The sequence below is a fragment of the Mobula hypostoma genome, chromosome 9 (assembly GCF_963921235.1).
Source record: "Mobula hypostoma chromosome 9, sMobHyp1.1, whole genome shotgun sequence".
Lineage (NCBI taxonomy): Eukaryota > Metazoa > Chordata > Chondrichthyes > Myliobatiformes > Myliobatidae > Mobula > Mobula hypostoma.
In genome coordinates this window covers 99,540,523-99,564,366 of record NC_086105.1, presented here as the reverse complement: position 1 = coordinate 99,564,366, position 23,844 = coordinate 99,540,523, and the positions used below count along the sequence as shown (strand labels likewise).

Genomic DNA, 23,844 nt, shown 5'->3' with positions numbered 1-23,844 from the left:
CTGGTCATGTCATGACCTTTAACCCCTTGTCTGTGGTTTGAACACTTTGTTCCCTGTTCTTTAACTCTGTTGCTTCTCCACCAGTGGACAAGGAATAACTGAGAAGGCCACTCTGAATAACAGCCGCAGATAGAGGGATAACATGTGGCTTTCTCTCAAAGAGACTTGGCACAAATATTCTTGTCAAACTTATGGTAAAGTGCTACTTTTTTGACCCCAGCATTAAGGGGGTGATAGGTATTACAGCCTAACATAATGGCCATCATTACACTCTCAGATCCCAGGCAAATCCCTCTGATCTCAACCTCATACATAAGAGACAGAGAGAGAGCGAGAGAAAGAGAGAGAGTTGAATGAAGGAGGCAGTGATACAAAGAATAAAGGAGAGACAGAATGCAAAGGAGGAAGAGTTATGGAAAAGCAACAGAAAGACAGAAAGAGAGAAGCAGATGAAGGGAAAAGCAATATAAATAAATGTGTGAAGGAGAGAGAGTAGAAGGAGAGGGAAGAGGAGAAAAATTGAGAAAGAAGGATGGAGAACAATGAAAGAAAGAGGGGAAAGAGGCAAAAGAGAAGGGAATTGGAGACAGAGCAAGAGTGAGGGAGAAGGTGAGAGAGGCAGGCGAAGAATAGAAAGTGAAATAAGTGGAACTCACCAGATGTCAAGGTGGAGCTGATCAATGTGGATGTCATCCACTTCACTGGAATAAACAAGAAATCAATACTCAATAAAGGGAGAAAAGAGGCTTTGCTTTCCTGCAGTACCTTTCAGAATCCCATGCTGCCTCGAGGTATTTCACAGTCAATGAGGTACGTTTGAAATCTATTTGCTGTCAGGCCCATTCAGTGCTGGAGTCTCAGTCGACTGGACTTCTTGTACTCAGGGCTCCTGGTGGGAAGGTGCCAGGTGATTGTTTGGGAGAGCTCACCATCTGCAAATTGATTTTCTGCAAAGTGAGTGGGCAGGGCTTGGGCAGCCCGGCAGTCCAATTAGCAGGGCAGGTTCCTCACAGCTCTGGAGACCCGGGTTTGATCCTAAGCTCCAGTGCTGCTTGTGTAGAGTTTGCATGCCCCCACTGGTCCACATGAGTTTCCCTTGGGTGCTCTGCATTTCTCACCTTGGTAGGCTAACTGTAAATTTCCCCTGGTATAGTTGGGTGATAAAAACACCATCAAACACACATGGTTTCAGCGATGACTCCTAGCCCCACCGTACCATGACCTCTCTGTGACCCCTGTCCCCCAGTCTGGGTTAAATTGCCCATTATCCAGCACTGAATGGACAGAAATTCCACCTGCCTACATCTCTGCAATCTCACTCAGCTCCAGTCCTCACTCACCCATCTCCCTGTTACCTCTAGGCCGGGTTATTCCAACACACTCACTTGCCTTTGCACCTGTAAGCTTCTTGTCCAGAAATCTGCTGAGCCTGGCTTCGCTCCCGTCGAGACCTATTCAGCCATCTTGTTCAGCCATCTATTCAGCCATCAGTCCTTGTCATGTTGGTTTCTGTTCAAGCAAGTTCTCATCTCTACTCCGTCTTGTCCCTATCTATCCCTGTATTTCTGTGACATAGCTCTCTGCATTGCCCTCCCACACTGTAGCTTTTAGAGATGCTCTTCTGCACACCACTGCTGTAACCTGTGAATATTTGAATTACTGTCGCCTTCCTGTCAGTCTGGCCATTCTCCTCTGACCTCTCTCATTATCAAGGCATTTTCACCCACAGAACTGCCGCTCACTGGATGTTTTTTTTGTTTTTCACCCCATTCTCTGGAAACTCCAGAGCCCTTTGCTTAATGGTATTGGTTCAAGGCATGAAAAAGGTTGGGAACCCCTGCTCTAGGGACTGTTTTGTGTGAATATCCCAGGAGATCAGCATTTTCTGAGATACTCAAACCACCCCGTCTGGTACCAACAATCATTCCATGGTCAAAGTCTTCCCCATTCTGATGTCTGGTTGGAACTACAACTGAACCACTTGACCACATCGGCATGCTTTTACGCACTGAGTTCCTGCCAGATGATTGGTTGATTAGGTATTTGCATTAATGAGCAAGTGTCTACTCACAATGCATAGCTCTCGTTCCACACAGGATTTAGCGTATTTGATTTGACATCCGTGACGTGGATGTATTTGGCCGGGAGGACATCCTTGAGGCTCAACCTCTTTTCCATCTTCTCCCGTTTCCGCCTGAAGCTGAATTTTCGACCCTTCTTCTCTTCTACTTCCTGTGCGGTTTGTCCCTGAGTGATTCCCAGCATACAGTAGGGATCACTGAAACCTGCAGAGATACATAATGTCAGGGAATGGAAGGTGAGAGAGCTCCCCAGGGCATCCCCCTATTGGCGGGTAGTTGGTCAGATGAAGGGGAGACAGTAAAGGAAACAGCTAGGATGGCGACTGGGGGAAAGGAAATGGTACATTAATTCCATAAATAGTGTGAGATAGAGCTGTGTACCTCATCACTGGCACTAATCACCTGAATTTGAGAATTATCAGTGAGATTAAAGCGTATCAGTGGGATTGCTGAGTAATCACTGGGATGACAGACCCCAGGCACTCACAGCTCAAAATACTGGGAAATGTGTAGGCAGGGCTACATCTCCCTCCAGCCTGGCTTGTGTGTGATCGGGGCGCTCTGTACACACTTGTAAAGGCTCCAAATCTTTAACACGGCAACCCCTTCACCCACCCAGCCATCCTCTGCCCCCATCTCCAGCACTTCCACTTGTTAAACAGCTTGCTGGCTCACTGACTTGTGAGCTGGGCATTCATTTCAACGGGAAAATTACTGGATTGTAACAGATAGCTGTGACCTGGGAAAGGCAAAAACTTCAGTGTTAACACTTTAACTTTAAATTGTTAACTTGTTGTTAGTTTCTGTGTTAAAAAATGCTATTGTCTACCTTTTGACTTAAACATCAACTGATTTATACCAAGGTTTACTCCCCATTGAAGCCCGGCACATCTGCCCCACATTAATGAAAAACTTTGGAAGATAGACAAGGCAATTCCCAGACTCTGGGTTACGCACCATTGGCATCCTTGGCTAACAGGTTCCTTGCCTCCACAATAGTCACCTTCAGGGTGAGGGAGGGTGCCTGTGAGAGACAGAAGGAAGCACACAATATTTCAGAATCTGCAGAATCTCTTGTGTTTAAGAAGTACACAATATCAGCACAACTGAGGACCAATCAGCTCAAGCAGGAGAAAGGGCAACACAGCTCCCACTTCCCTGCTCCAGTACGATGGGTAAAAAAGCATCCAACAAACATGCCAGAGAAAGGCTAAATCACCGAGTTATCTGGTTCGAGGTAAACCCAGAAACCACTGCTTATCCACCAGAAGGCAGCATCTGAAGGGCGGAGGGGGGAGGGGAGTCGATATTTCTGCGAGGGTTTCCAGAGTTGGGTTCTGCTATCCTCAGGGTCCATGTACTTTAGCACCTTTTCCAATGTAGATGAACACCATCCATGGAGCGGCTGAGCAGTTTGGGTCTCTGCGACAGGAGCCCCCGGGGCCATTCACGAACAGCAGACAGTGCACACATCCCTCACTGCCCGCTGAGACCCCTGCAACGTTACACTCCTCAGCCACCCCAGGACTCCCAGAACCATAGGGGAAGCAAGTTATTCTCCACTGCCTGAGCAGAAAAGAATGTTCGCAACTTCAAATTTTGCAGATGATGTGAAAACTGGAAATGCAGTGAAGAGAAATGAGGATGATGACTTCATTTAGGAGGACGTAGACTGATGAAACGGGGAAACAGGTGACGGGGAGGTAGTATCCAGGGCACCTTAAAGGAGCGGTGCCTCACAAAGGCGGCACCCATCATTAAGGACCCCCATCACCCAGGACATGCCCCCTTCTCATTGCTACCACTGGGGAGGAGGTACAGGAGCCTGAAGTTCCACACTCAACGATTCAGGAACAGCTTCTTCCCCTCTGCCATCCAATTTCTGAATGGACATTGAACCCATGAACACTACCTTACTATCTTTTTATTTCTATTTTTGAACTACTGATTTAACTTTACTGTTTTATATATATACTTACTGTAATTCACAGTTTTTTTCTTTATTGTTATGTAACTGTGCTGCAAACACAACACATTTCATGACATAGACCAATGATACTAAACCTGATTCTGATTCTGGTTCAGAGATGAACTTTAAGACAGACAAGGCCTGGCTGCACCACACTTACCCCTTAACATCCTCTCACAATGTGTGGAAAACAAGATCAATCTAAATCCTATACTATTTCACTCAAGGAGCGTGTGGAGCACAATTTATAAAGCCTGTAGAATGTCACATTTAAACCAGTTGTACTCCTCGCTCTGGAATAACCCTGAGATACGCATTGGGAAAAGAATGGTGTACTGGAAAGAATAGAAGATTAAAGGTGTAAATACAGTCGGTGATCTCCATGAGAATGGGATGTTTATGTCATATGTGGACTTGCAGAGGAAATATAACCTTGTAGATAAAGGGAATTTTTGGAAGTATTTACAAATAAGACATTGCATTAGGAGCATATTTAAGAACGGTGACCCACAAAGTAACTCTTCAACTGAATACTTTGCATTAGCACAGGAAGTTCATAAAGCATCAATGTTTTATAAAATGTTCAAGCATTCTGTGGGTGAACCTTGTAACAATGTCAAAGCAGTATAGCAGAAGGATCTTGGAAGCGATATTGATGATAATGAGTGGTCAAATATTTTATCAAATGTGGGTAGACATATTAGGGAAGTGAGAGGGAAATTTATTCAGTATAATATAGTACACAGATATTATTGGACACCAACTAGACTACAAAATGGGGATTGTTGATGATAATTTATGGTGGAAATGTAAAAATGTGGCAGGCACATATTTACACATGATTTGGGAGTGTTCCATGGTTCGTCCATTTTGGTGTAAAGTTCTTGATCTGTTGGGGAATTGGTCAGGTTCCACACTGCCCTTGTGCCCATGGCTTTGTCTCCTGGGTGATAGGACAGTGTTACCTAATGTAAACAATGACAAGTTCACTATTTTAAAGGTGGGTCTCATCACTGTTGCAAGAATTATATTGCAAAACTGGAAGAACCCAGATTTCCGACTGTGAAGGAATGGACTGAGGAAATGATTACGATTTCATCATATGAACACATGTTGGGAAGAATTAACAGTGAGGGAAAAGTGCAAGACGCGTGGGATCAATTTTGGTTGTATGTTAATTTAAACTTAAATTAGAAGTTCTTTCTGTCTCTAAGTTTTATTTGTTTTCCTGTCATGGGATGGCTGTGTAAATATGCTGTACTCTGTCTGCTCTGTGACACGCTGTGCTGCTTTGTAAAATAAGAATAAATAATAATAAAAATTTGAATAAAAAAAGACAGACAAAGGTAGGGAGATTTCAGTGCTTTAAAAGGGATAGAGAGGGCGGAAAAAGGGGGGAGGGGTGGCATTACTGGTCAAGGATACTATTACAGCTACAGAAAGGGTGGGTAATGTAGCAGGATCCTCTTTTGAGTCAATATGGGTGGAAGTCAGGAACAGGAACGGAGCAGTTACTCTACTGGGGGTATTCTATAGGCCCCCTGGTAGCAGCAGAGATACAGAGGAGCAGATTGGGAGGCAGATTTTGGAAAGGTGCAAATATAACAGGGTTGTTATCATGGGTGACAACCTAATACTGATTGGCCTGACTGAATATTCCCCAGGCTGCTCCACGAGGTGAAAGAAGAGATTGCTGAGCCTCTGGCTAGGATCTTTATGTCCTCGTTGTCCACGGGAATGGTACCGGAGGATTGGAGGGAGGCGAATGTTGTTCCCTTGTTCAAAAAAGGTAGTAGGGATAGTCCGGGTAATTATAGACCAGTGAGCCTTATGTCTGTGGTGGAAAAGCAGTTGGAAAAGATTCTTAGAGATAGGATCTATAGGTATTTAGAGAATCATGGTCTGATCAGGGACAGTCAGCATGGCTTTGTGAAGGGCAGATCGTGTCTAACAAGCCTGATAGAGTTCTTTGAGGAGGTGACCAGGCATATAGATGAGGGTAGTGCAGTGGATGTGATCTATATGGATTTTAGTAAGGCATTTGACAAGGTTCCACACGGTAGGCTTATTCAGAAAGTTAGAAGGCATGGGATCCAGGGAAGTTTGGCCAGGTGGATTCAGAATTGGCTTGCCTGCAGAAGGCAGAGGGTGGTGGTGGAGGGAGTACATTCAGATTGGAGGATTGTGACTAGTGGTGTCCCACAAGGATCTGTTCTGGGACCTCTACTTTTTGTGATTTTTATTAACGACCTGGATGTGGGGGTAGAAGGGTGGGTTGGCAAGTTTGCAGACGACACAAAGGTTGGTGGTGTTGTAGGTAGTGTAGAGGATTGTCAAAGATTGCAGAGAGACATTGATAGGATGCAGAAGTGGGCTAAGAAGTGGCAGATGGAGTTCAACCCGGAGAAGTGTGAGGTGGTACACTTTGGAAGGACAAACTCCAAGGCAGAGTACAAAGTAAATGGCAGGATACTTGGTAGTGTGGAGGAGCAGAGGGATCTCGGGGTACATGTCCACAGATCCCTGAAAGTTGCCTCACAGGTGGATAGGGTAGTTAAGAAAGCTTATGGGGTGTTAGCTTTCATAAGTCAAGGGATAGAGTTTAAGAGTCGCGATGTAATGATGCAGCTCTATAAAACTCTGGTTAGGCCACACTTGGAGTACTGTGTCCAGTTCTGGTCACCTCACTATAGGAAGGATGTGGAAGGGTACAGAGGAGATTTACCAGGATGCTGCCTGGTTTAGAAAGTATGCATTATGATCAGAGATTAAGGGAGTTAGGGCTTTACTCTTTGGAGAGAAGGATGATGAGAGGAGACATGATAGAGGTGTACAAGATAATAAGAGGAATAGATAGAGTGGATATCCAGCGCCTCTTCCCCAGGGCACCACTGCTCAATACAAGAGGACATGGCTTTAAGGTAAGGGGTGGGAAGTTCAAGGCGGATATTAGAGGAAGGTTTTTTACTCAGAGAGTGGTTGGTGCGTGGAATGCACTGCCTGAGTCAGTGGTGGATGCAGATACACTAGGTGAAGTTTAAGAGACTACTACTGGAGGAATCTAAGGTGGGGGCTTATATGGGAGGCAGGGTTTGAGGGTCGGCACAACATTGTGGGCCAAAGGGCCTGTACTGTGCTGTAATATTCTATGTTCTATGTCTATATTTGGGCAAGGTGGTGAGAGTACCAAGGACTCCCCTCAAAGCAATGAAGGGAGATTTGATAGTGAGTGAATAGGCCCAGAGCGAATCGCTGGGCGGCGTGGTCTAGGCCTGGAGCGTTTCACTGCGGCGGAGCCCTGGTCCTAATGTGAGGCATAATCTGCTGTTTGGACAATTTAAGTATCAGCCCAGATAGACTGGAATGATAGGGGGTTGAGACCGGAGGCGAGGGTCGGGCCGACTTTGCTCGCTTTCCCGCGATGTTCTCTCCTTTCTCCGCGATGCTGAAGCCATGAGGCTACCCCGGCTGCTGTGTTTCATGTCTGTGAGCTTCGCAGCGATTTGCCCCAGTAATATGATGAGGCTTTGGGCCTTCTCCGGGGATTTGGATCTAAGAGCTCAATTTGTTTCAGAATGCTGCGCTCGTTTCTGTTATTCGCATGATTTGTGTTTTTTTTATCTCTTCCTGTGTGTGTTGGGTGTTGGTCTTTATCTTTTTTAATTTGGTTCTTTAGAGTTTCTTGCCTTGTGGCTGCCTGTAAGCAGGTTGTATAATTTATACATTCTTTGATAATAAAGGTACTTTGAATCTTTGGATCATCAATAGAGTAATTAACACAAACTCGGGTGGGTCAGTGTTGAGAGGAGACAGGCTGAATGCACAAGTCAGTACGAGAAAAAACACATTTATATAGTGAGTTGTGATTGGAATACGTTGTCTGACAGGAAAACAATCAGATAATACCTTTCAAAAGAAAGATGCGTAAGTACCTGAAACGAAGTCAATTCAGGAGCGATGAGAAAAGAAGAGAAGTGTTGGAGCTAATGAGATTGCTTCAGGAGAGGGCTGGCACAGTTTAAAAGAAGCCATTTGTACTTAGACACGTTAATATTCTATATGGCTCATCCACACAGATGAATACAATAGAGGATCTTAAATAGGCATGTGAATATGCTGAGAATGGAAGGATATAGGCAGAAGGATTCATTTAGTTAGGTCTTTAATTACTAGTTTAATTAGTTTGGCACACTTTGTGGGCCAAAGGGTCTGTTCCTGTCGTCTGTGTTTATTTAGGTAGTGAGCACAAGGTGAGACCACTGAAGTTTACTGTAATTGAATCCAAACAGCTCCCGGGCCCAGATCCAGAGGATAAACTCTGAAAACAACCCTGGCCACTTCCTGTTAAGAAGAATCCCCAACTTGTTTCTTACCCTGGGAATGGGAATGAATTTCAGACATCACGCCTGAGGTATAAACCTCAGGATATGGACACAGGGATGGTCCCTGGCTGTCAGAGTTTGGGACGCGCTTTGGAAACACGTTCCTGGAATGCAGCTTGGGGGAGTATCATGTGAAAAGATACTGGGAATTGATCTGGAACCTAGACGATGACCACATCCTGGGCACTGCACCTCAGGGACTCAGTCTGTCCATCACATCCCAGGAACTGATCCATGGAGTGAAGTCTGAGAAACACACAAAGTCCTCTGGGCCAGTCTGAGAGCTGATCAAGTGAACACAATACAAGATGTACCTTACTGCAAGCACAAAAGAAACAAAAGCAATAGATTGCCAGCTGGGCATTACTCTCCCCTTCAGCCCCCCTCTGCCCAGTCTCATTTATATCAATGGCCTTGAATGGACGGGCCAAATAGCACAGAACCAGAGCTTAGCCACTGCAGCCCTGGCAGATACAAAGGAAAACCAGGAGTATCAGTTGGTAGATGAATCAGGATTAGAGGACCGGAGGTTGCTAATGGTTTTAAACCGAAGCTAGGTAAGAACAGCAAAGACAGAATGAGTGGCAGAGGCTACCTGCCCGCCTCTGCTTGTGGCTCAGTTGAGCTTGTCTCCTGACTGAAGTGAGGGAGGGCTTAGCTTGTGAGGAGTTGTCCCAGGGCTGTATTCTAACAGTTTTACCTTAGCCTCTTTCACTCTGCACATCACGGCTTCATGATCACACATGTCAAGCTGAAAGACCTGCAAAACATTAAAAGTTTCTTCAGGCTCTTGCAGCCTACACATACACAGCAGAACAATGCAAGTGACAATTTCTGACCGAACGCTTTCTCCCCTTGTGGGGGCACACTCACTAACCCCCTGACCTGCTCTGACAGCAAGGTTTGTTCCCCAACAGGTGTCGGGAGCAGGAACCCCGGGCAATGCAGGCATCCCACCTCTCCCGGAAGTTCCGGGAGTCTCCCGCATATTGATAGTGGCTCCCTGATGCCTGGAAATTACATACAATATCTCGCAAATCGATTGTTTTGAGAGGGAGAGGGAGAGCGAGCATCCCGATTGGTCTCTCTTCGTGCTAAGTAGACCTATCAGTTTTCTCTGTGGGCGGGCTTTACAGTCGACCTCAAAAATAATGACAGTGTTGCTTGCTGCACTGTTTGCAACTGTGACTTTTCTATTGCCCATGGTGGGTTAAAATGTAAAAGACATGTTGAGATGAGTTTAACAGGTGTCATTCATTCATTAGCATAGCTAACGTTATTTTAACTAGCTGGCTAACTGCTAAGGAGCTACGCTATTGATGTCCTATGTGATGACGCCAAACTCTCTGTAGACTTGCTTAAAGTTGTAATAGAATAAACATGATAATATAAGTACATATTTTAATGTCACATTTTCTGCATATACCCAACTTGGTTTACAGATTAGACAAAATCACTAAACAAAGTATTACATACACTCTTGGAGGTCGACGGGGGTGGGGGTGGGGTGCTACCTCCCTGAAATGAGTTTTTGCAGGGTGGGATGTCTGGCAATGCCAGCCTCCTCCCTGTCTGCAGAAAGGCATTTCCATCAGCAGAGGCTGATCACAATGCAGGTGACTAAGCAAGTGGATAATTGCACAGCAAGGTTCAACATGTAACTACACTTACCCCACACCGTAAACAGACAGGCTGTCTGCATTTTCCATTTGACACCAAGACACAGACCAACTGTTCACAACAGATTTGTTACTGAAATCAACACAAGTGGTTTTGGGAACATTGGGAGAATCACAGTGTTTCTCTAACACTTGGGTAGGTCATTATGATATGATTCTCTCTCTTTCATCTGTCTTACAATCCTGTCTGTCTCTGTTAGTTTCTTTATGCTTGCATTTTTATTGGTAATACTCAGTTTATCTCAAAGACACTAGAGACTGCAGATGCTGGAGTCAGAAGCAACAAGCAAAGTGCAAGAGGAATCCAGTGGCACAGGCAGCATCGATAGAGATGTGGCTGATGTTTTGGGTCGAGATCTTTCCAGTCCAGATGAAGAATTTGTTAATTTCTGTCTCTCCTTCTCCCTCTCCCCATCACGCCTTCTTTCTGTCTCCCCTCTCTCTCTCCCTCCCTTTCCCTGTCCCTCCCTCCTTTCCTTTCCCTCCCCTCCCTCTCTCTCCCTCCCTCCCTCTCTCTCTGTCCCTCCCCTCCCTCCCTCTCTCTCTCCCCTCCCTCCCTCTCTCCCTCCCTCCCTCTCTCTGACTCCTCTCTTCCTCTCCATCTCTCTCTCCCTCTCTCTTTTTCTCCCTCTCTTTCCCCTCTCTCTCCCTCTCCCCCTCTCTCCCTTTCTGTTTCTCCCTCTCTCTCCCTCCCTCCCTCCCTCCATTTCTCTTCCTTTCTTTCTCCCCTCTCTCTCCCTCTCCCTTTCACTTTCTCCCACTCTCTCTCTCTCCCCCCCCCCCGGTCTTTTCTACTCTCGCCTTCTCCCTCCCTCTCCCTCTCTCTCCCTCCCTCTCTCTCCCTCCCTCTCTCCCCCCCTTCCTCTCTTTCTCCCTCCCTCTCTCGCTCTCTGTCTTTCCTCTCTCCCTCTTCCTCTCTCTCCCTCTCCTCTCTCTCTCTCCCCTCTCCCTTTCTCTTTCTCCAACTATCTCACTCCTCCTCTCTTTCTCCCACTTTCTCTCTCTCCTGCTCCCCCTCCCCGCCCACCGCCCCGGCCAATCCGGGGTCTCGGTGTTTATCTTTAGAACTACAGGTTGTAGAGCTTTCCCGGGTAACCCAGAACCAGCTGTGGTTTGGGGTTTGGGATTTCAATGTGCCCGCACCAAGCGGGAGGTGGGACCCTGAGGGTTACCTTCTGCAGATAGTGGATCATCTCCTCTTGGTCTGTGACGTGTGTTACGGAGGGAACGCCGGTTTGGTGGATCAGGGTATACAGCACGTTCTCGTAGAGCAGCAGTTGCTGCAAACACAGATACAACACAGACATCAGCTTTAATTTCAGACAGTCTCAACGTCGTCCTGTCCCTCCTTCTCCTGCTCCAGGACATCCTGACAATCAACATCCCCTACTGTCCTCAGAACACAGTGATCAACCCTCAGTACTCCACTCTTTCCTGAGCTCCGATCAAACGCCTTTTCCTGCACCCCGTCACATGGCCACCCACTCCCAACTCAAACACCCACCGCCACCCCCAGCTCTCAGCATTAGTGGGCATTACCTTTTTGTGTGATATCTTCAGCTTCTCACTCTGTCCAGATGCTTGAGGTGGAGGCAGGTCACTGGAGTCCTCAGGAGGCTGTGGTGGGCAGAGAGAGACCTCATTACATTTCACACCAGTTCCGAAACACTGTGAACAGTGTTTAGTTACCTTGCAGCACTGACCATGGGCTCTGACCACAGGTACTGACAAACACTGTCTATCGTTTCTGACCATAGGTACTGACAGACACTGTCTACGGATTCTGATCATAGGTACTGACAGACGCTGTCTATGGTTTCTGATCATAGGTACAGACAGACACGGTCTATGGGCAATGACCATAGGTACTGACAGACACTGTCTATGGTCTCTGATCATAGGTACAGACAGACACTGTCTATGGTCTCTGATCATAGGTAATGACAGACGCTGTCTATGGTCTCTGATCATAGGTACTGACAGACACTGTCTGTGGGCACTGATCATAGGTACTGACAGACACTCTCTATGGGGACTGATCATAGGTACTGACAGACACTGTCTATGGGCACTGATCATAGGTTCTGACAGACACTGTCTATGGTCTCTGACCATAGGTACTGACAGACACTGTATATTGTCTCTGTCCATAGGTACTGACAGACACTATTTATGGTCTCTGATCATAGGTACAGACAGACACTGTCTATGGTCTCTGATCATACGTACTGACAGACACTGTCTATGGTTTCTGATCATCGGTACTGACAGACACTGTCTATGGTTTCTGATCATAGGTACTGACAGACACTGTCTATGGTCTCTGACCATAGGTACTGATAGACACTGTCTATGGTCTCTGATCAAAGGTACTGACAGACACTGTCTATGGTTTCTCATCATAGGAACTGACAGATAATCTCTGTGGGCACTGATCATAGGTACTGACAGACACTGCCTATGGTCTCATATCATAGGTACTGACAGAAACTGTCGAATGGTCTCTGATCATAGGTAAAGACAGAGACTGTCTATAGTCTCTGATCATAGGTAATGACAGACACTGTCTATGGTCTCTGATCATAGGTACTGACAGACACTGTCTATGGTCTCTGATCATAGGTACTGACAGACACTGTCTATGGTCTCTGATCATAGGTACTGACAGACACTGTCTACGGGCACTGATCACAGGTACTAACAGATACTGTCTATGGTTTCTGATCATAGGTACAGACAGACACGGTCTATGGGCAATGACCATAGGTACTGACAGACACTGTCTATGGTTTCTGATCATAGGTATTGACAGACACTGTCTATGGTTTCTGATCATAGGTACTGACAGACACTGTCTATGGGCACTGATCACAGGTACTGACAGACACTGTCTATGGTTTCTGATCATAGGTACTGACAGACACTGTCTATGGGCACTGATCACAGGTACTGACAGACACTGTCTATGGTTTCTGATCATAGGTACTGACAGACACTGTCTATGGTTTCTGATCATAGGTACTGACAGACACTGTCTATGGTTTCAGATCATAGGTACTGACAGAGACTGTCTATGGTTTCTGATCATCGGTACTGACAGACATTTTCTATGGTCTCTAATCACAGTTATTGACAGAGGCTGTCTATGGTCTCTAATCAAAGGTACAGACAGACACTGTCTATGGTCTCTGATCATAGATACTGACAGACTCTGTCTATGGTCTCTGATCATAGGTACTGACAGACACTGTCTATGGTCTCTGATCATAGGTACAGACAGACACTGTCTATGGTCTCTGACCATAGGTAAAAACAGACACTGTCTATGGTTTCTGATCATAGGTACTGGCAGACACTGTCTATGGTCTCTGATCATAATTACTGACAGAAACTGTCTACGGGCACCGACCATAGGTACTGACAAACACTGTCTATGGTTTCTGATGATAGGTACTGACAGACACTGTCTATGGTCTCCGATCATAGGTACAGACAGACACTGTCTATGGTCTCTGATGATACGTACTGACAGACACTGTCTATGGTTTCTGATCATCGGTACTGACAGACACTGTCGATGGTTTCTGATCATAGGTACTGACAGACACCGTCTATGGTCACTAATCATAGGTGGTGACAGACACCGTCTATGGTCTCTGATCATAGGTACTGACAGACACTGTATGTGGTCTCTGATCATAGGTATTGACAGACACTGTCTATGGGCACTGAGCATAGGTACTGACAGACACTGTCTGTGGGCACTGATCATAGGTACTGACAGACACTGTCTATGGGGACTGATCATAGGTACTGACAGACACTGTCTATGGGCACTGATCATAGGTTCTGACAGACACGGTCTATGGTCTCTAACCATAGGTACTGACAGACACTGTATATTGTCTCTGTCCATAGGTACTGACAGACACTATTTATGGTCTCTGATCATAGTAACAGACAGACACTGTCTATGGTCTCTGATCATACGTTACTGACAGACACTGTCTATGGTTTCTGATCATCGGTACAGACAGACACTGTCGATGGATTCTGATCATAGGTACTGACAGACACTGTCTATGGTCTCTGATGATAGGTACTGACAGACACTGTCTATGGTCTCTGATGATAGGTACTGACAGACACTGTCTATGGTCTCCGATCGTCGGTACTGACAGACACTGTCGATGGATTCTGATCATAGGTACTGACAGACACCGTCTATGGTCACTAATCATAGGTGGTGACAGACACCGTCTATGGTCTCTGATCATAGGTACTGACAGACACTGTCTATGGTCTCTGACCATAGGTACTGACAGACACTGTCTATGGTCTCTGATCATAGGTACTGACAGACACTGTCTATGGTCTCTGATCATAGGTACAGACAGACACTGTCTATGGTCTCTGATCATACGTACTGACAGACACAGTGTATGGTTTCTGATCATAGGTACAGACAGACACTGTCTATGGTCTCTGATGATACGTACTGACAGACACTGTCTATGGTTTCTGATCATCGGTACTGACAGACACTGTCGATGGTTTCTGATCATAGGTACTGACAGACACCGTCTATGGTCACTAATCATAGGTGGTGACAGACACTGTCTATGGTCTCTGATCATAGGTACTGACAGACACTGTATGTGGTCTCTGATCATAGGTACTGACAGACACTGTCTATGGTCTCTGATCATAGGTACTGACAGACGTTGTCTATGGTCTCTGATCATAGGTACAGACAGACACTATCTATGGTCTCTGATCATCGGTACTGACAGACACTGTCTATGGTTTCTGATCATCGGTACTGACAGACACTGTCTATGGTTTCTGACCATAGGTACTGACAGACTGTCTATAGTCTCTGACCATAGGTACTGACAGATACTGTCTATGGTCTCTGACCATAGGTACTGACAGACACTGTCTATGGTCTCTGATCATAGGTACTGACAGACACTGTCTATGGTCTCTGATGATAGGTACTGTCAGACAATGTCTATTGGCACTGACCATAGGTACTGACAGACACTGTCTATGGTCTCTGATGATAGGTACTGACAGACACTGTCTATGGTCTCTGATGATAGGTACTGACAGACACTGTCTATGGTCTCCGATCATAGGTACAGACAGACACTGTCTATGGTCTCTGATGATACGTACTGACAGACACTGTCTATGGTTTCTGATCATCGGTACTGACAGACACTGTTGATGGTTTCTGATCATAGGTACTGACAGACACCGTCTATGGTCACTAATCATAGGTGGTGACAGACACCGTCTATGGTCTCTGATCATAGGTACTGACAGACACTGTATGTGGTCTCTGATCATAGGTATTGACAGACACTGTCTATGGGCACTGAGCATAGGTACTGACAGACACTGTCTGTGGGCACTGATCATAGGTACTGACAGACACTGTCTACGGGGACTGATCATAGGTACTGACAGACACTGTCTATGGGCACTGATCATAGGTTCTGACAGACACTGTCTATGGTCTCTGACCATAGGTACTGACAGACACGGTATATTGTCTCTGTCCATAGGTACTGACAGACACTATTTATGGTCTCTGATCATAGGTACAGACAGACACTGTCTATGGTCTCTGATCATACGTAATGACAGACACTGTCTATGGTTTCTGATCATCGGTACTGACAGACACTGTCTATGGTTTCTGATCATAGGTACTGATAGACACTGTCTATGGTCTCTGATCATAGGCACTGACAGACACTGTCGATGGATTCTGATCATAGGTACTGACAGACACCGTCTATGGTCACTAATCATATGTGGTGACAGACACCGTCTATGGTCTCTGATCATAGGTACAGACAGACACTGTCTATGGGCACTGATCATAGGTACTGACAGACACTGTCTATGGTCTCTGACCATAGGTACAGACAGACACTGTCTATGGTCTCTGATCATACGTACTGACAGACACAGTCTATGGTTTCTGATCATCGGAACTGACAGACACTGTCTATGGTTTCTGACCATAGGTACTGACAGACTGTCTATAGTCTCTGACCATAGGTACTGACAGCCACTGTCTATGGTCTCTGACCATAGGTAGTGACAGACACTGTCTATGGTCTCTGATCATAGGTACTGACAGACACTGTCTATGGTCTCTGATGATAGGTACTGACAGACACTGTCTATGGTCTCTGATGATAGGTACTGACAGACACTGTCTATGGTCTCCGATCATAGGTACAGACAGACACTGTCTATGGTCTCTGATGATACGTACTGACAGACACTGTCTATGGTTTCTGATCATCGGTACTGACAGACACTGTCTATGGTTTCTGATCATAGGTACTGACAGACACCGTCTATGGTCACTAATCATAGGTGGTGACAGACACCGTCTATGGTCTCTGATCATAGGTACTGACAGACACTGTATGTGGTCTCTGATCATAGGTATTGACAGACACTGTCTATGGACACTGAGCATAGGTACTGACAGACACTGTCTGTGGGCACTGATCATAGGTACTGACAGACACTGTCTATGGGGACTGATCATAGGTACTGACAGACACTGTCTATGGGCACTGATCATAGGTTCTGACAGACACTGTCTATGGTCTCTGACCATAGGTACTGACAGCCACTGTCTATGGTCTCTGACCATAGGTAGTGACAGACACTGTCTATGGTCTCTGATCATAGGTACTGACAGACACTGTCTATGGTCTCTGATGATAGGTACTGACAGACACTGTCTATGGTCTCTGATGATAGGTACTGACAGACACTGTCTATGATCTCCGATCATAGGTACAGACAGACACTGTCTATGGTCTCTGATGATACGTACTGACAGACACTGTCTATGGTTTCTGATCATCGGTACTGACAGACACTGTCTATGGTTTCTGATCATAGGTACTGACAGACACCGTCTATGGTCACTAATCATAGGTGGTGACAGACACCGTCTATGGTCTCTGATCATAGGTACTGACAGACACTGTATGTGGTCTCTGATCATAGGTATTGACAGACACTGACTATGGACACTGAGCATAGGTACTGACAGACACTGTCTGTGGGCACTGATCATAGGTACTGACAGACACTGTCTATGGGGACTGATCATAGGTACTGACAGACACTGTCTATGGGCACTGATCATAGTTTCTGACAGACACTGTCTATGGTCTCTGACCATAGGTACTGACAGACACTGTATATTGTCTCTGTCCATAGGTACTGACAGACACTATTTATGGTCTCTGATCATAGGAACAGACAGACACTGTCTATGGTCTCCGATCATAGGTACAGACAGACACTGTCTATGGTCTCTGATCATACGTACTGACAGACACTGTCTATGGTTTCTGATCATCGGTACTGACAGACACTGTCGATGGATTTTGATCATAGGTACTGACAGACACCGTCTATGGTCACTAATCATAGGTGGTGACAGACACCGTCTATGGTCTCTGATCATAGGTACTGACAGACACTGTCTATGGTCTCTGACCATAGGTACTGACAGACACTGTCTATGGTCTCTGATCATAGGTACTGACAGACACTGTCTATGGTCTCTGATCATAGGTACAGACAGACACTGTCTATGGTCTCTGATCATACGTACTGACAGACACAGTCTATGGTTTCTGATCATCGGTACTGACAGACACTGCCTATGGTTTCTGACCATAGGTACTGACAGACACTGTCTATGGTCTCTGATGATAGGTACTGTCAGACACTATCTATTGGCACTGACCATAGGTACTGACAGACACTGTCTATGGTCTCTGATGATAGGTACTGACAGACACTGTCTATGGTCTCTGATGATAGGTACTGACAGACACTGTCTATGGTCTCTGATCATAGGTACAGACAGACACTGTCTATGGTCTCTGATGATACGAACTGACAGACACTGTCTATGGTTTCTGATCATCGGTACTGACAGACACTGTCGATGGTTTCTGATCATAGGTACTGACAGACACCGTCTATGGTCACTAATCATAGGTGGTGACAGACACCGTCTATGGTCTCTGATCATAGGTACTGACAGACACTGTATGTGGTCTCTGATCATAGGTATTGACAGACACTGTCTATGGGCACTGAGCATAGGTACTGACAGACACTGTCTGTGGGCACTGATCATAGGTACTGACAGACACTGTCTACGGGGACTGATCATAGGTACTGACAGACACTGTCTATGGGCACTGATGATAGGTTCTGACAGACACTGTCTATGGTCTCTGACCATAGGTACTGAGAGACACGGTATATTGTCTCTGTCCATAGGTACTGACATACACTATTTATGGTCTCTGATCATAGGTACAGACAGACACTGTCTATGGTTTCTGATCATCGGTACTGACAGAAACTGTCTATGGTTTCTGATCATAGGTACTGACAGACACTGTCTATGGTCTCTGATCACAGGTACTGACAGACACTGTCAATGGGCACTGACCATAGGTACTGATAGACACTGTCTATGGTCTCTGATCATAGGTACTGACAGACACTGTTTATGGTTTCTCATCATAGGATCTGACAGATAATCTCTGTGGGCACTGATCATAGGTACTGACAGACACTGTCTATGGTCTCATATCATAGGTCATGACAGACACTGTCTATAGTCTCTGATCATAGGTACTGACAGACACTGTCTATGGGCACTGATCACAGGTACTGACAGACACTGTCTATGGTATGTAATCACAGGTACTGATAGACACTGTCTATGGTTTCTGATCATAGGTACAGACAGACACGGTCTATGGGCAATGACCATAGGTACTGACAGACACTGTCTATGTTCTCTGATCATAGGAACTGACAGACACTGTCTATGGGCACTGATCATAGGTACTGACCGACACTGTCTATGGTCTCTAACCATAGGTATTGATAGACACTGTCTATGGTCTCTGATCATAGGTACTGACAGACACTGTCTATGGTCTCTGATGATAGGTACTGACAGACACTGTCTATGGTCTGCGATCATAGGTACAGACAGACACTGTCTATGGTCTCTGATCATACGTACTGACAGACACTGTCTATGGTTTCTGATCATCGGTACTGACAGACACTGTCGATGGATTCTGATCATAGGTACTGACAGACACCGTCTATGGTCACTAATCATAGGTGGTGACAGACACCGTCTATGGTCTCTGATCATAGGTACTGACAGACACTGTCTATGGTCTCTGACCATAGGTACTGACAGACACTGTCTATGGTCTCTGATCATAGGTACTGACAAACACTGTCTATGGTCTCTGATCATATGTACAGACAGACACTGTCAATGGTCTCTGATCATACGTACTGACAGACACAGTCTATGGTTTCTGATCATCGGTACTGACAGACACTGTCTATGGTTTCTGACCATAGGTACTGACAGACACTGTCTATGGTCTCTGATGATAGGTACTGTCAGACACTGTCTATTGGCACTGACCATAGGTACTGACAGACACTGTCTATGGTCTCTGATGATAGGTACTGACAGACACTGTCTATTGTCTCTGATGATAGGTACTGACAGACACTGTCTATGGTCTCTGATCATAGGTACAGACAGACACTGTCTATGGTCTCTGATGATAGGTACTGACAGACACTGTCTATGGTTTCTGATCATCGGTACTGACAGACACTGTCGATGGTTTCTGATCATAGGTACTGACAGACACCGTCTATGGTCACTAATCATAGGTGGTGACAGACACCGTCTATGGTCTCTGATCATAGGTACAGACAGACACTGTATGTGGTCTCTGATCATAGGTACTGACAGACACTGTCTATGGTCTCTGATCATAGGTACTGACAGACGTTGTCTATGGTCTCTGATCATAGGTACAGAGAGACACTGTCTATGGTCTCTGATCATACGTACTGACAGACACTGTCTATGGTTTCTGATCATCGGTACTGACAGACACTGTCTATGGTTTCTGACCATAGGTACTGACAGACTGTCTATAGTCTCTGACCATAGGTACTGACAGATACTGTCTATGGTCTCTGACCATAGGTACTGACAGACACTGTCTATGGTCTCTGATCATAGGTACTGACAGACACTGTCTATGGTCTCTGATGTTAGGTACTGTCAGACACTGTCTATTGGCACTGACCATAGGTACTAACAGACACTGTCTATGGTCTCTGATGATAGGTACTGACAGACACTGTCTATGGTCTCTGATGATAGGTACTGACAGACACTGTCTATGGTCTCCGATCATAGGTACAGACAGACACTGTCTATGGTCTCTGATGATACGTACTGACAAACACTGTCTATGGTTTCTGATCATCGGTACTGACAGACACTGTCGATGGTTTCTGATCATAGGTACTGACAGACACCGTCTATGGTCACTAATCATAGGTGGTGACAGACACCGTCTATGGTCTCTGATCATAGGTACTGACAGACACAGTATGTGGTCTCTGATCGTAGGTGTTGACAGACACTGTCTATGGGCACTGAGCATAGGTACTGACAGACACTGTCTGTGGGCACTGATCATAGGTACTGACAGACACTGTCTACGGGGACTGATCATAGGTACTGACAGACACTGTCTATGGGCACTGATCATAGGTTCTGACAGACACTGTCTATGGTCTCTGACCATAGGTACTGACAGACACGGTATATTGTCTCGGTCCATAGGTACTGACAGACACTATTTATGGTCTCTGATCATAGGTACAGACAGACAATGTCTATAGTCTCTGATCATACGTAATGACAGACACTGTCTATGGTTTCTGATCATCGGTACTGACAGACACTGTCTATGGTTTCTGATCATAGGTACTGACAGACACTGTCTATGGTCTCTGATCACAGGTACTGACAGACACTGTCAATGGGCACTGACCGTAGGTACTGATAGACACTGTCTATGGTCTCTGATCATAGGTACTGACAGACACTGTCTATGGTTTCTCATCATAGGAACTGACAGATAATCTCTGTGGGCACTGATCATAGGTACAGACAGACACTGTCTATGGTCTCATATCATAGGTACTGACAGACACTGTCTATGGTCTCTGATCATAGGTCATGACAGACACTGTCTATAGTCTCTGATCATAGTTACTGACAGACACAGTCTATGGGCACTGATCACAGGTACTGACAGACACTGTCTATGGTCTGTAATCACAGGAACTGATAGACACTGTCTATGGTTTCTGATCATAGGCACAGACAGACACGGTCTATGGGCAATGACCATAGGTACTGACAGACACTGTCTATGTTCTCTGATCATAGGAACTGACAGACACTGTCTATGGGCACTGATCATAGTTACTGACCGACACTGTCTATGGTCTCTAACCATAGGTATTGACAGACACTGTCTATGGTCTCTGATCATAGGTACTGACAGACACTGTCTATGGTCTCCGATCATAGGTACAGACAGACACTGTCTATGGTCTCTGATCATACGTACTGACAGACACTGTCTATGGTTTCTGATCATCGGTACTGACAGACACTGTCGATGGATTCTGATCATAGGTATTGACAGACACCGTCTATGGTCACTAATCATAGGTGGTGACAGACACCGTCTGTGGTCTCTGATCATAGGTACTGACAGACACTGTCTATGGTCTCTGACCATAGGTACTGACAGACACTGTCTATGGTCTCTGATCATAGGTACTGACAGACACTGTCTATGGTCTCTGATCATAGGTACAGACAGACACTGTCTATGGTCTCTGATCATACGTACTGACAGACACAGTCTATGGTTTCTGATCATCGGTACTGACAGACACTGTGTATGGTTTCTGACCATAGGTACTGTCAGACACTGTCTATTGGCACTGACCATAGGTACTGACAGACACTGTCTATGGTCTCTGATGATAGGTACTGACAGACACTGTCTATGGTCTCTGATGATAGGTACTGACAGACACTGTCTATGGTCTCCGATGATAGGTACTGACAGACACTGTCTATGGTCTCCGATCATAGGTACAGACAGACACTGTCTATGGTCTCTGATGATACGTACTGACAGACACTGTCTATGGTTTCTGATCATCGGTACTGACAGACATTGTCTATGGTTTCTGATCATAGGTACTGACAGACACCGTCTATGGTCACTAATCATAGGTGGTGACAGACACCGTCTATGGTCTCTGATCATAGGTACTGACAGACACTGTATGTGGTCTCTGATCATAGGTATTGACAGACACTGTCTATGGGCACTGAGCATAGGTACTGACAGACACTGTCTGTGGGCACTGATCATAGGTACTGACAGACACTGTCTATGGGGACTGATCATAGGTACTGACAGACACTGTCTATGGGCACTGATCATAGGTTCTGACAGACACTGTCTATGGTCTCTGACCATAGGTACTGACAGACACTGTATATTGTCTCTGTCCATAGGTACTGACAGACACTATTTATGGTCTCTGATCATAGGAACAGACAGACACTGTCTATGGTCTCTGATCATACGTACTGACAGACACTGTCTATGGTTTCTGATCATCGGTACTGACAGACACTGTCGATGGTTTCTGATCATAGGTACTGACAGACACCGTCTATGGTCACTAATCATAGGTGGTGACAGACACCGTCTATGGTCTCTGATCATAGGTACTGACAGACACTGTATGTGGTCTCTGATCATAGGTCCTGACAGCCACTGTCTATGGTCTCTGATCATAGGTACTGACAGACGTTGTCTATGGTCTCTGATCATAGGTACAGACAGACACTGTCTATGGTCTCTGATCATACGTACTGACAGACACTGTCTATGGTTTCTGATCATCGGTACTGACAGACTCTGTCTATGGTTTCTGACCATAGGTACTGACAGACTGTCTATAGTCTCTGACCATAGGTACTGACAGATACTGTCTATGGTCTCTGACAATAGGTACTGACAGACACTGTCTATGGTCTCTGATCATAGGTACTGACAGACACTGTCTATGGTCTCTGATGATAGGTACTGTCAGACACTGTCTATTGGCACTGACCATAGGTACTGACAGACACTGTCTATGGTCTCTGATGATAGGTACTGACAGACACTGTCTATGGTCTCTGATGATAGGTACTGACAGACAATGTCTATGGTCTCCGATCATAGGTACAGACAGACACTGTCTATGGTCTCTGATGATACGTACTGACAGACACTGTCTATGGTTTCTGATCATCGGTACTGACAGACACTGTCGATGGTTTCTGATCATAGGTACTGACAGACACCGTCTATGGTCACTAATCATAGGTGGTGACAGACAGCGTCTATGGTCTCTGAGCATAGGTACTGACAGACACTGTCTGTGGGCACTGATCATAGGTACTGACAGACACTGTCTACGGGGACTGATCATAGGTACTGACAGACACTGTCTATGGGCACTGATGATAGGTTCTGACAGACACTGTCTATGGTCTCTGACCATAGGTACTGAGAGACACGGTATATTGTCTCTGTCCATAGGTACTGACATACACTATTTATGGTCTCTGATCATAGGTACAGACAGACACTGTCTATGGTTTCTGATCATCGGTACTGACAGAAACTGTCTATGGTTTCTGATCATAGGTACTGACAGACACTGTCTATGGTCTCTGA

The 23,844-nt window shown here is 45.6% G+C and overlaps 1 protein-coding gene across 4 annotated transcripts in view; it reads right to left on the bottom strand.

Moving 5' to 3' along the window:
• baiap3 (BAI1 associated protein 3) overlaps positions 1–23,844 on the bottom strand; it is a 313,607-nt gene that overhangs the window by 78,520 nt on the left and 211,243 nt on the right. For all 4 annotated transcript variants that reach the window (XM_063058746.1, XM_063058745.1, XM_063058744.1 and 1 more), the window contains 6 exons: positions 11,651–11,728; positions 11,284–11,391; positions 9,133–9,192; positions 3,039–3,105; positions 2,072–2,285; positions 657–701 (listed from right to left, as the gene is read on the bottom strand). In XM_063058746.1, coding sequence (XP_062914816.1) covers positions 657–701; positions 2,072–2,285; positions 3,039–3,105; positions 9,133–9,192; positions 11,284–11,391; positions 11,651–11,728 — 572 coding nt within the window. The remainder of the gene's footprint in view (positions 1–656; positions 702–2,071; positions 2,286–3,038; positions 3,106–9,132; positions 9,193–11,283; positions 11,392–11,650; positions 11,729–23,844) is intronic.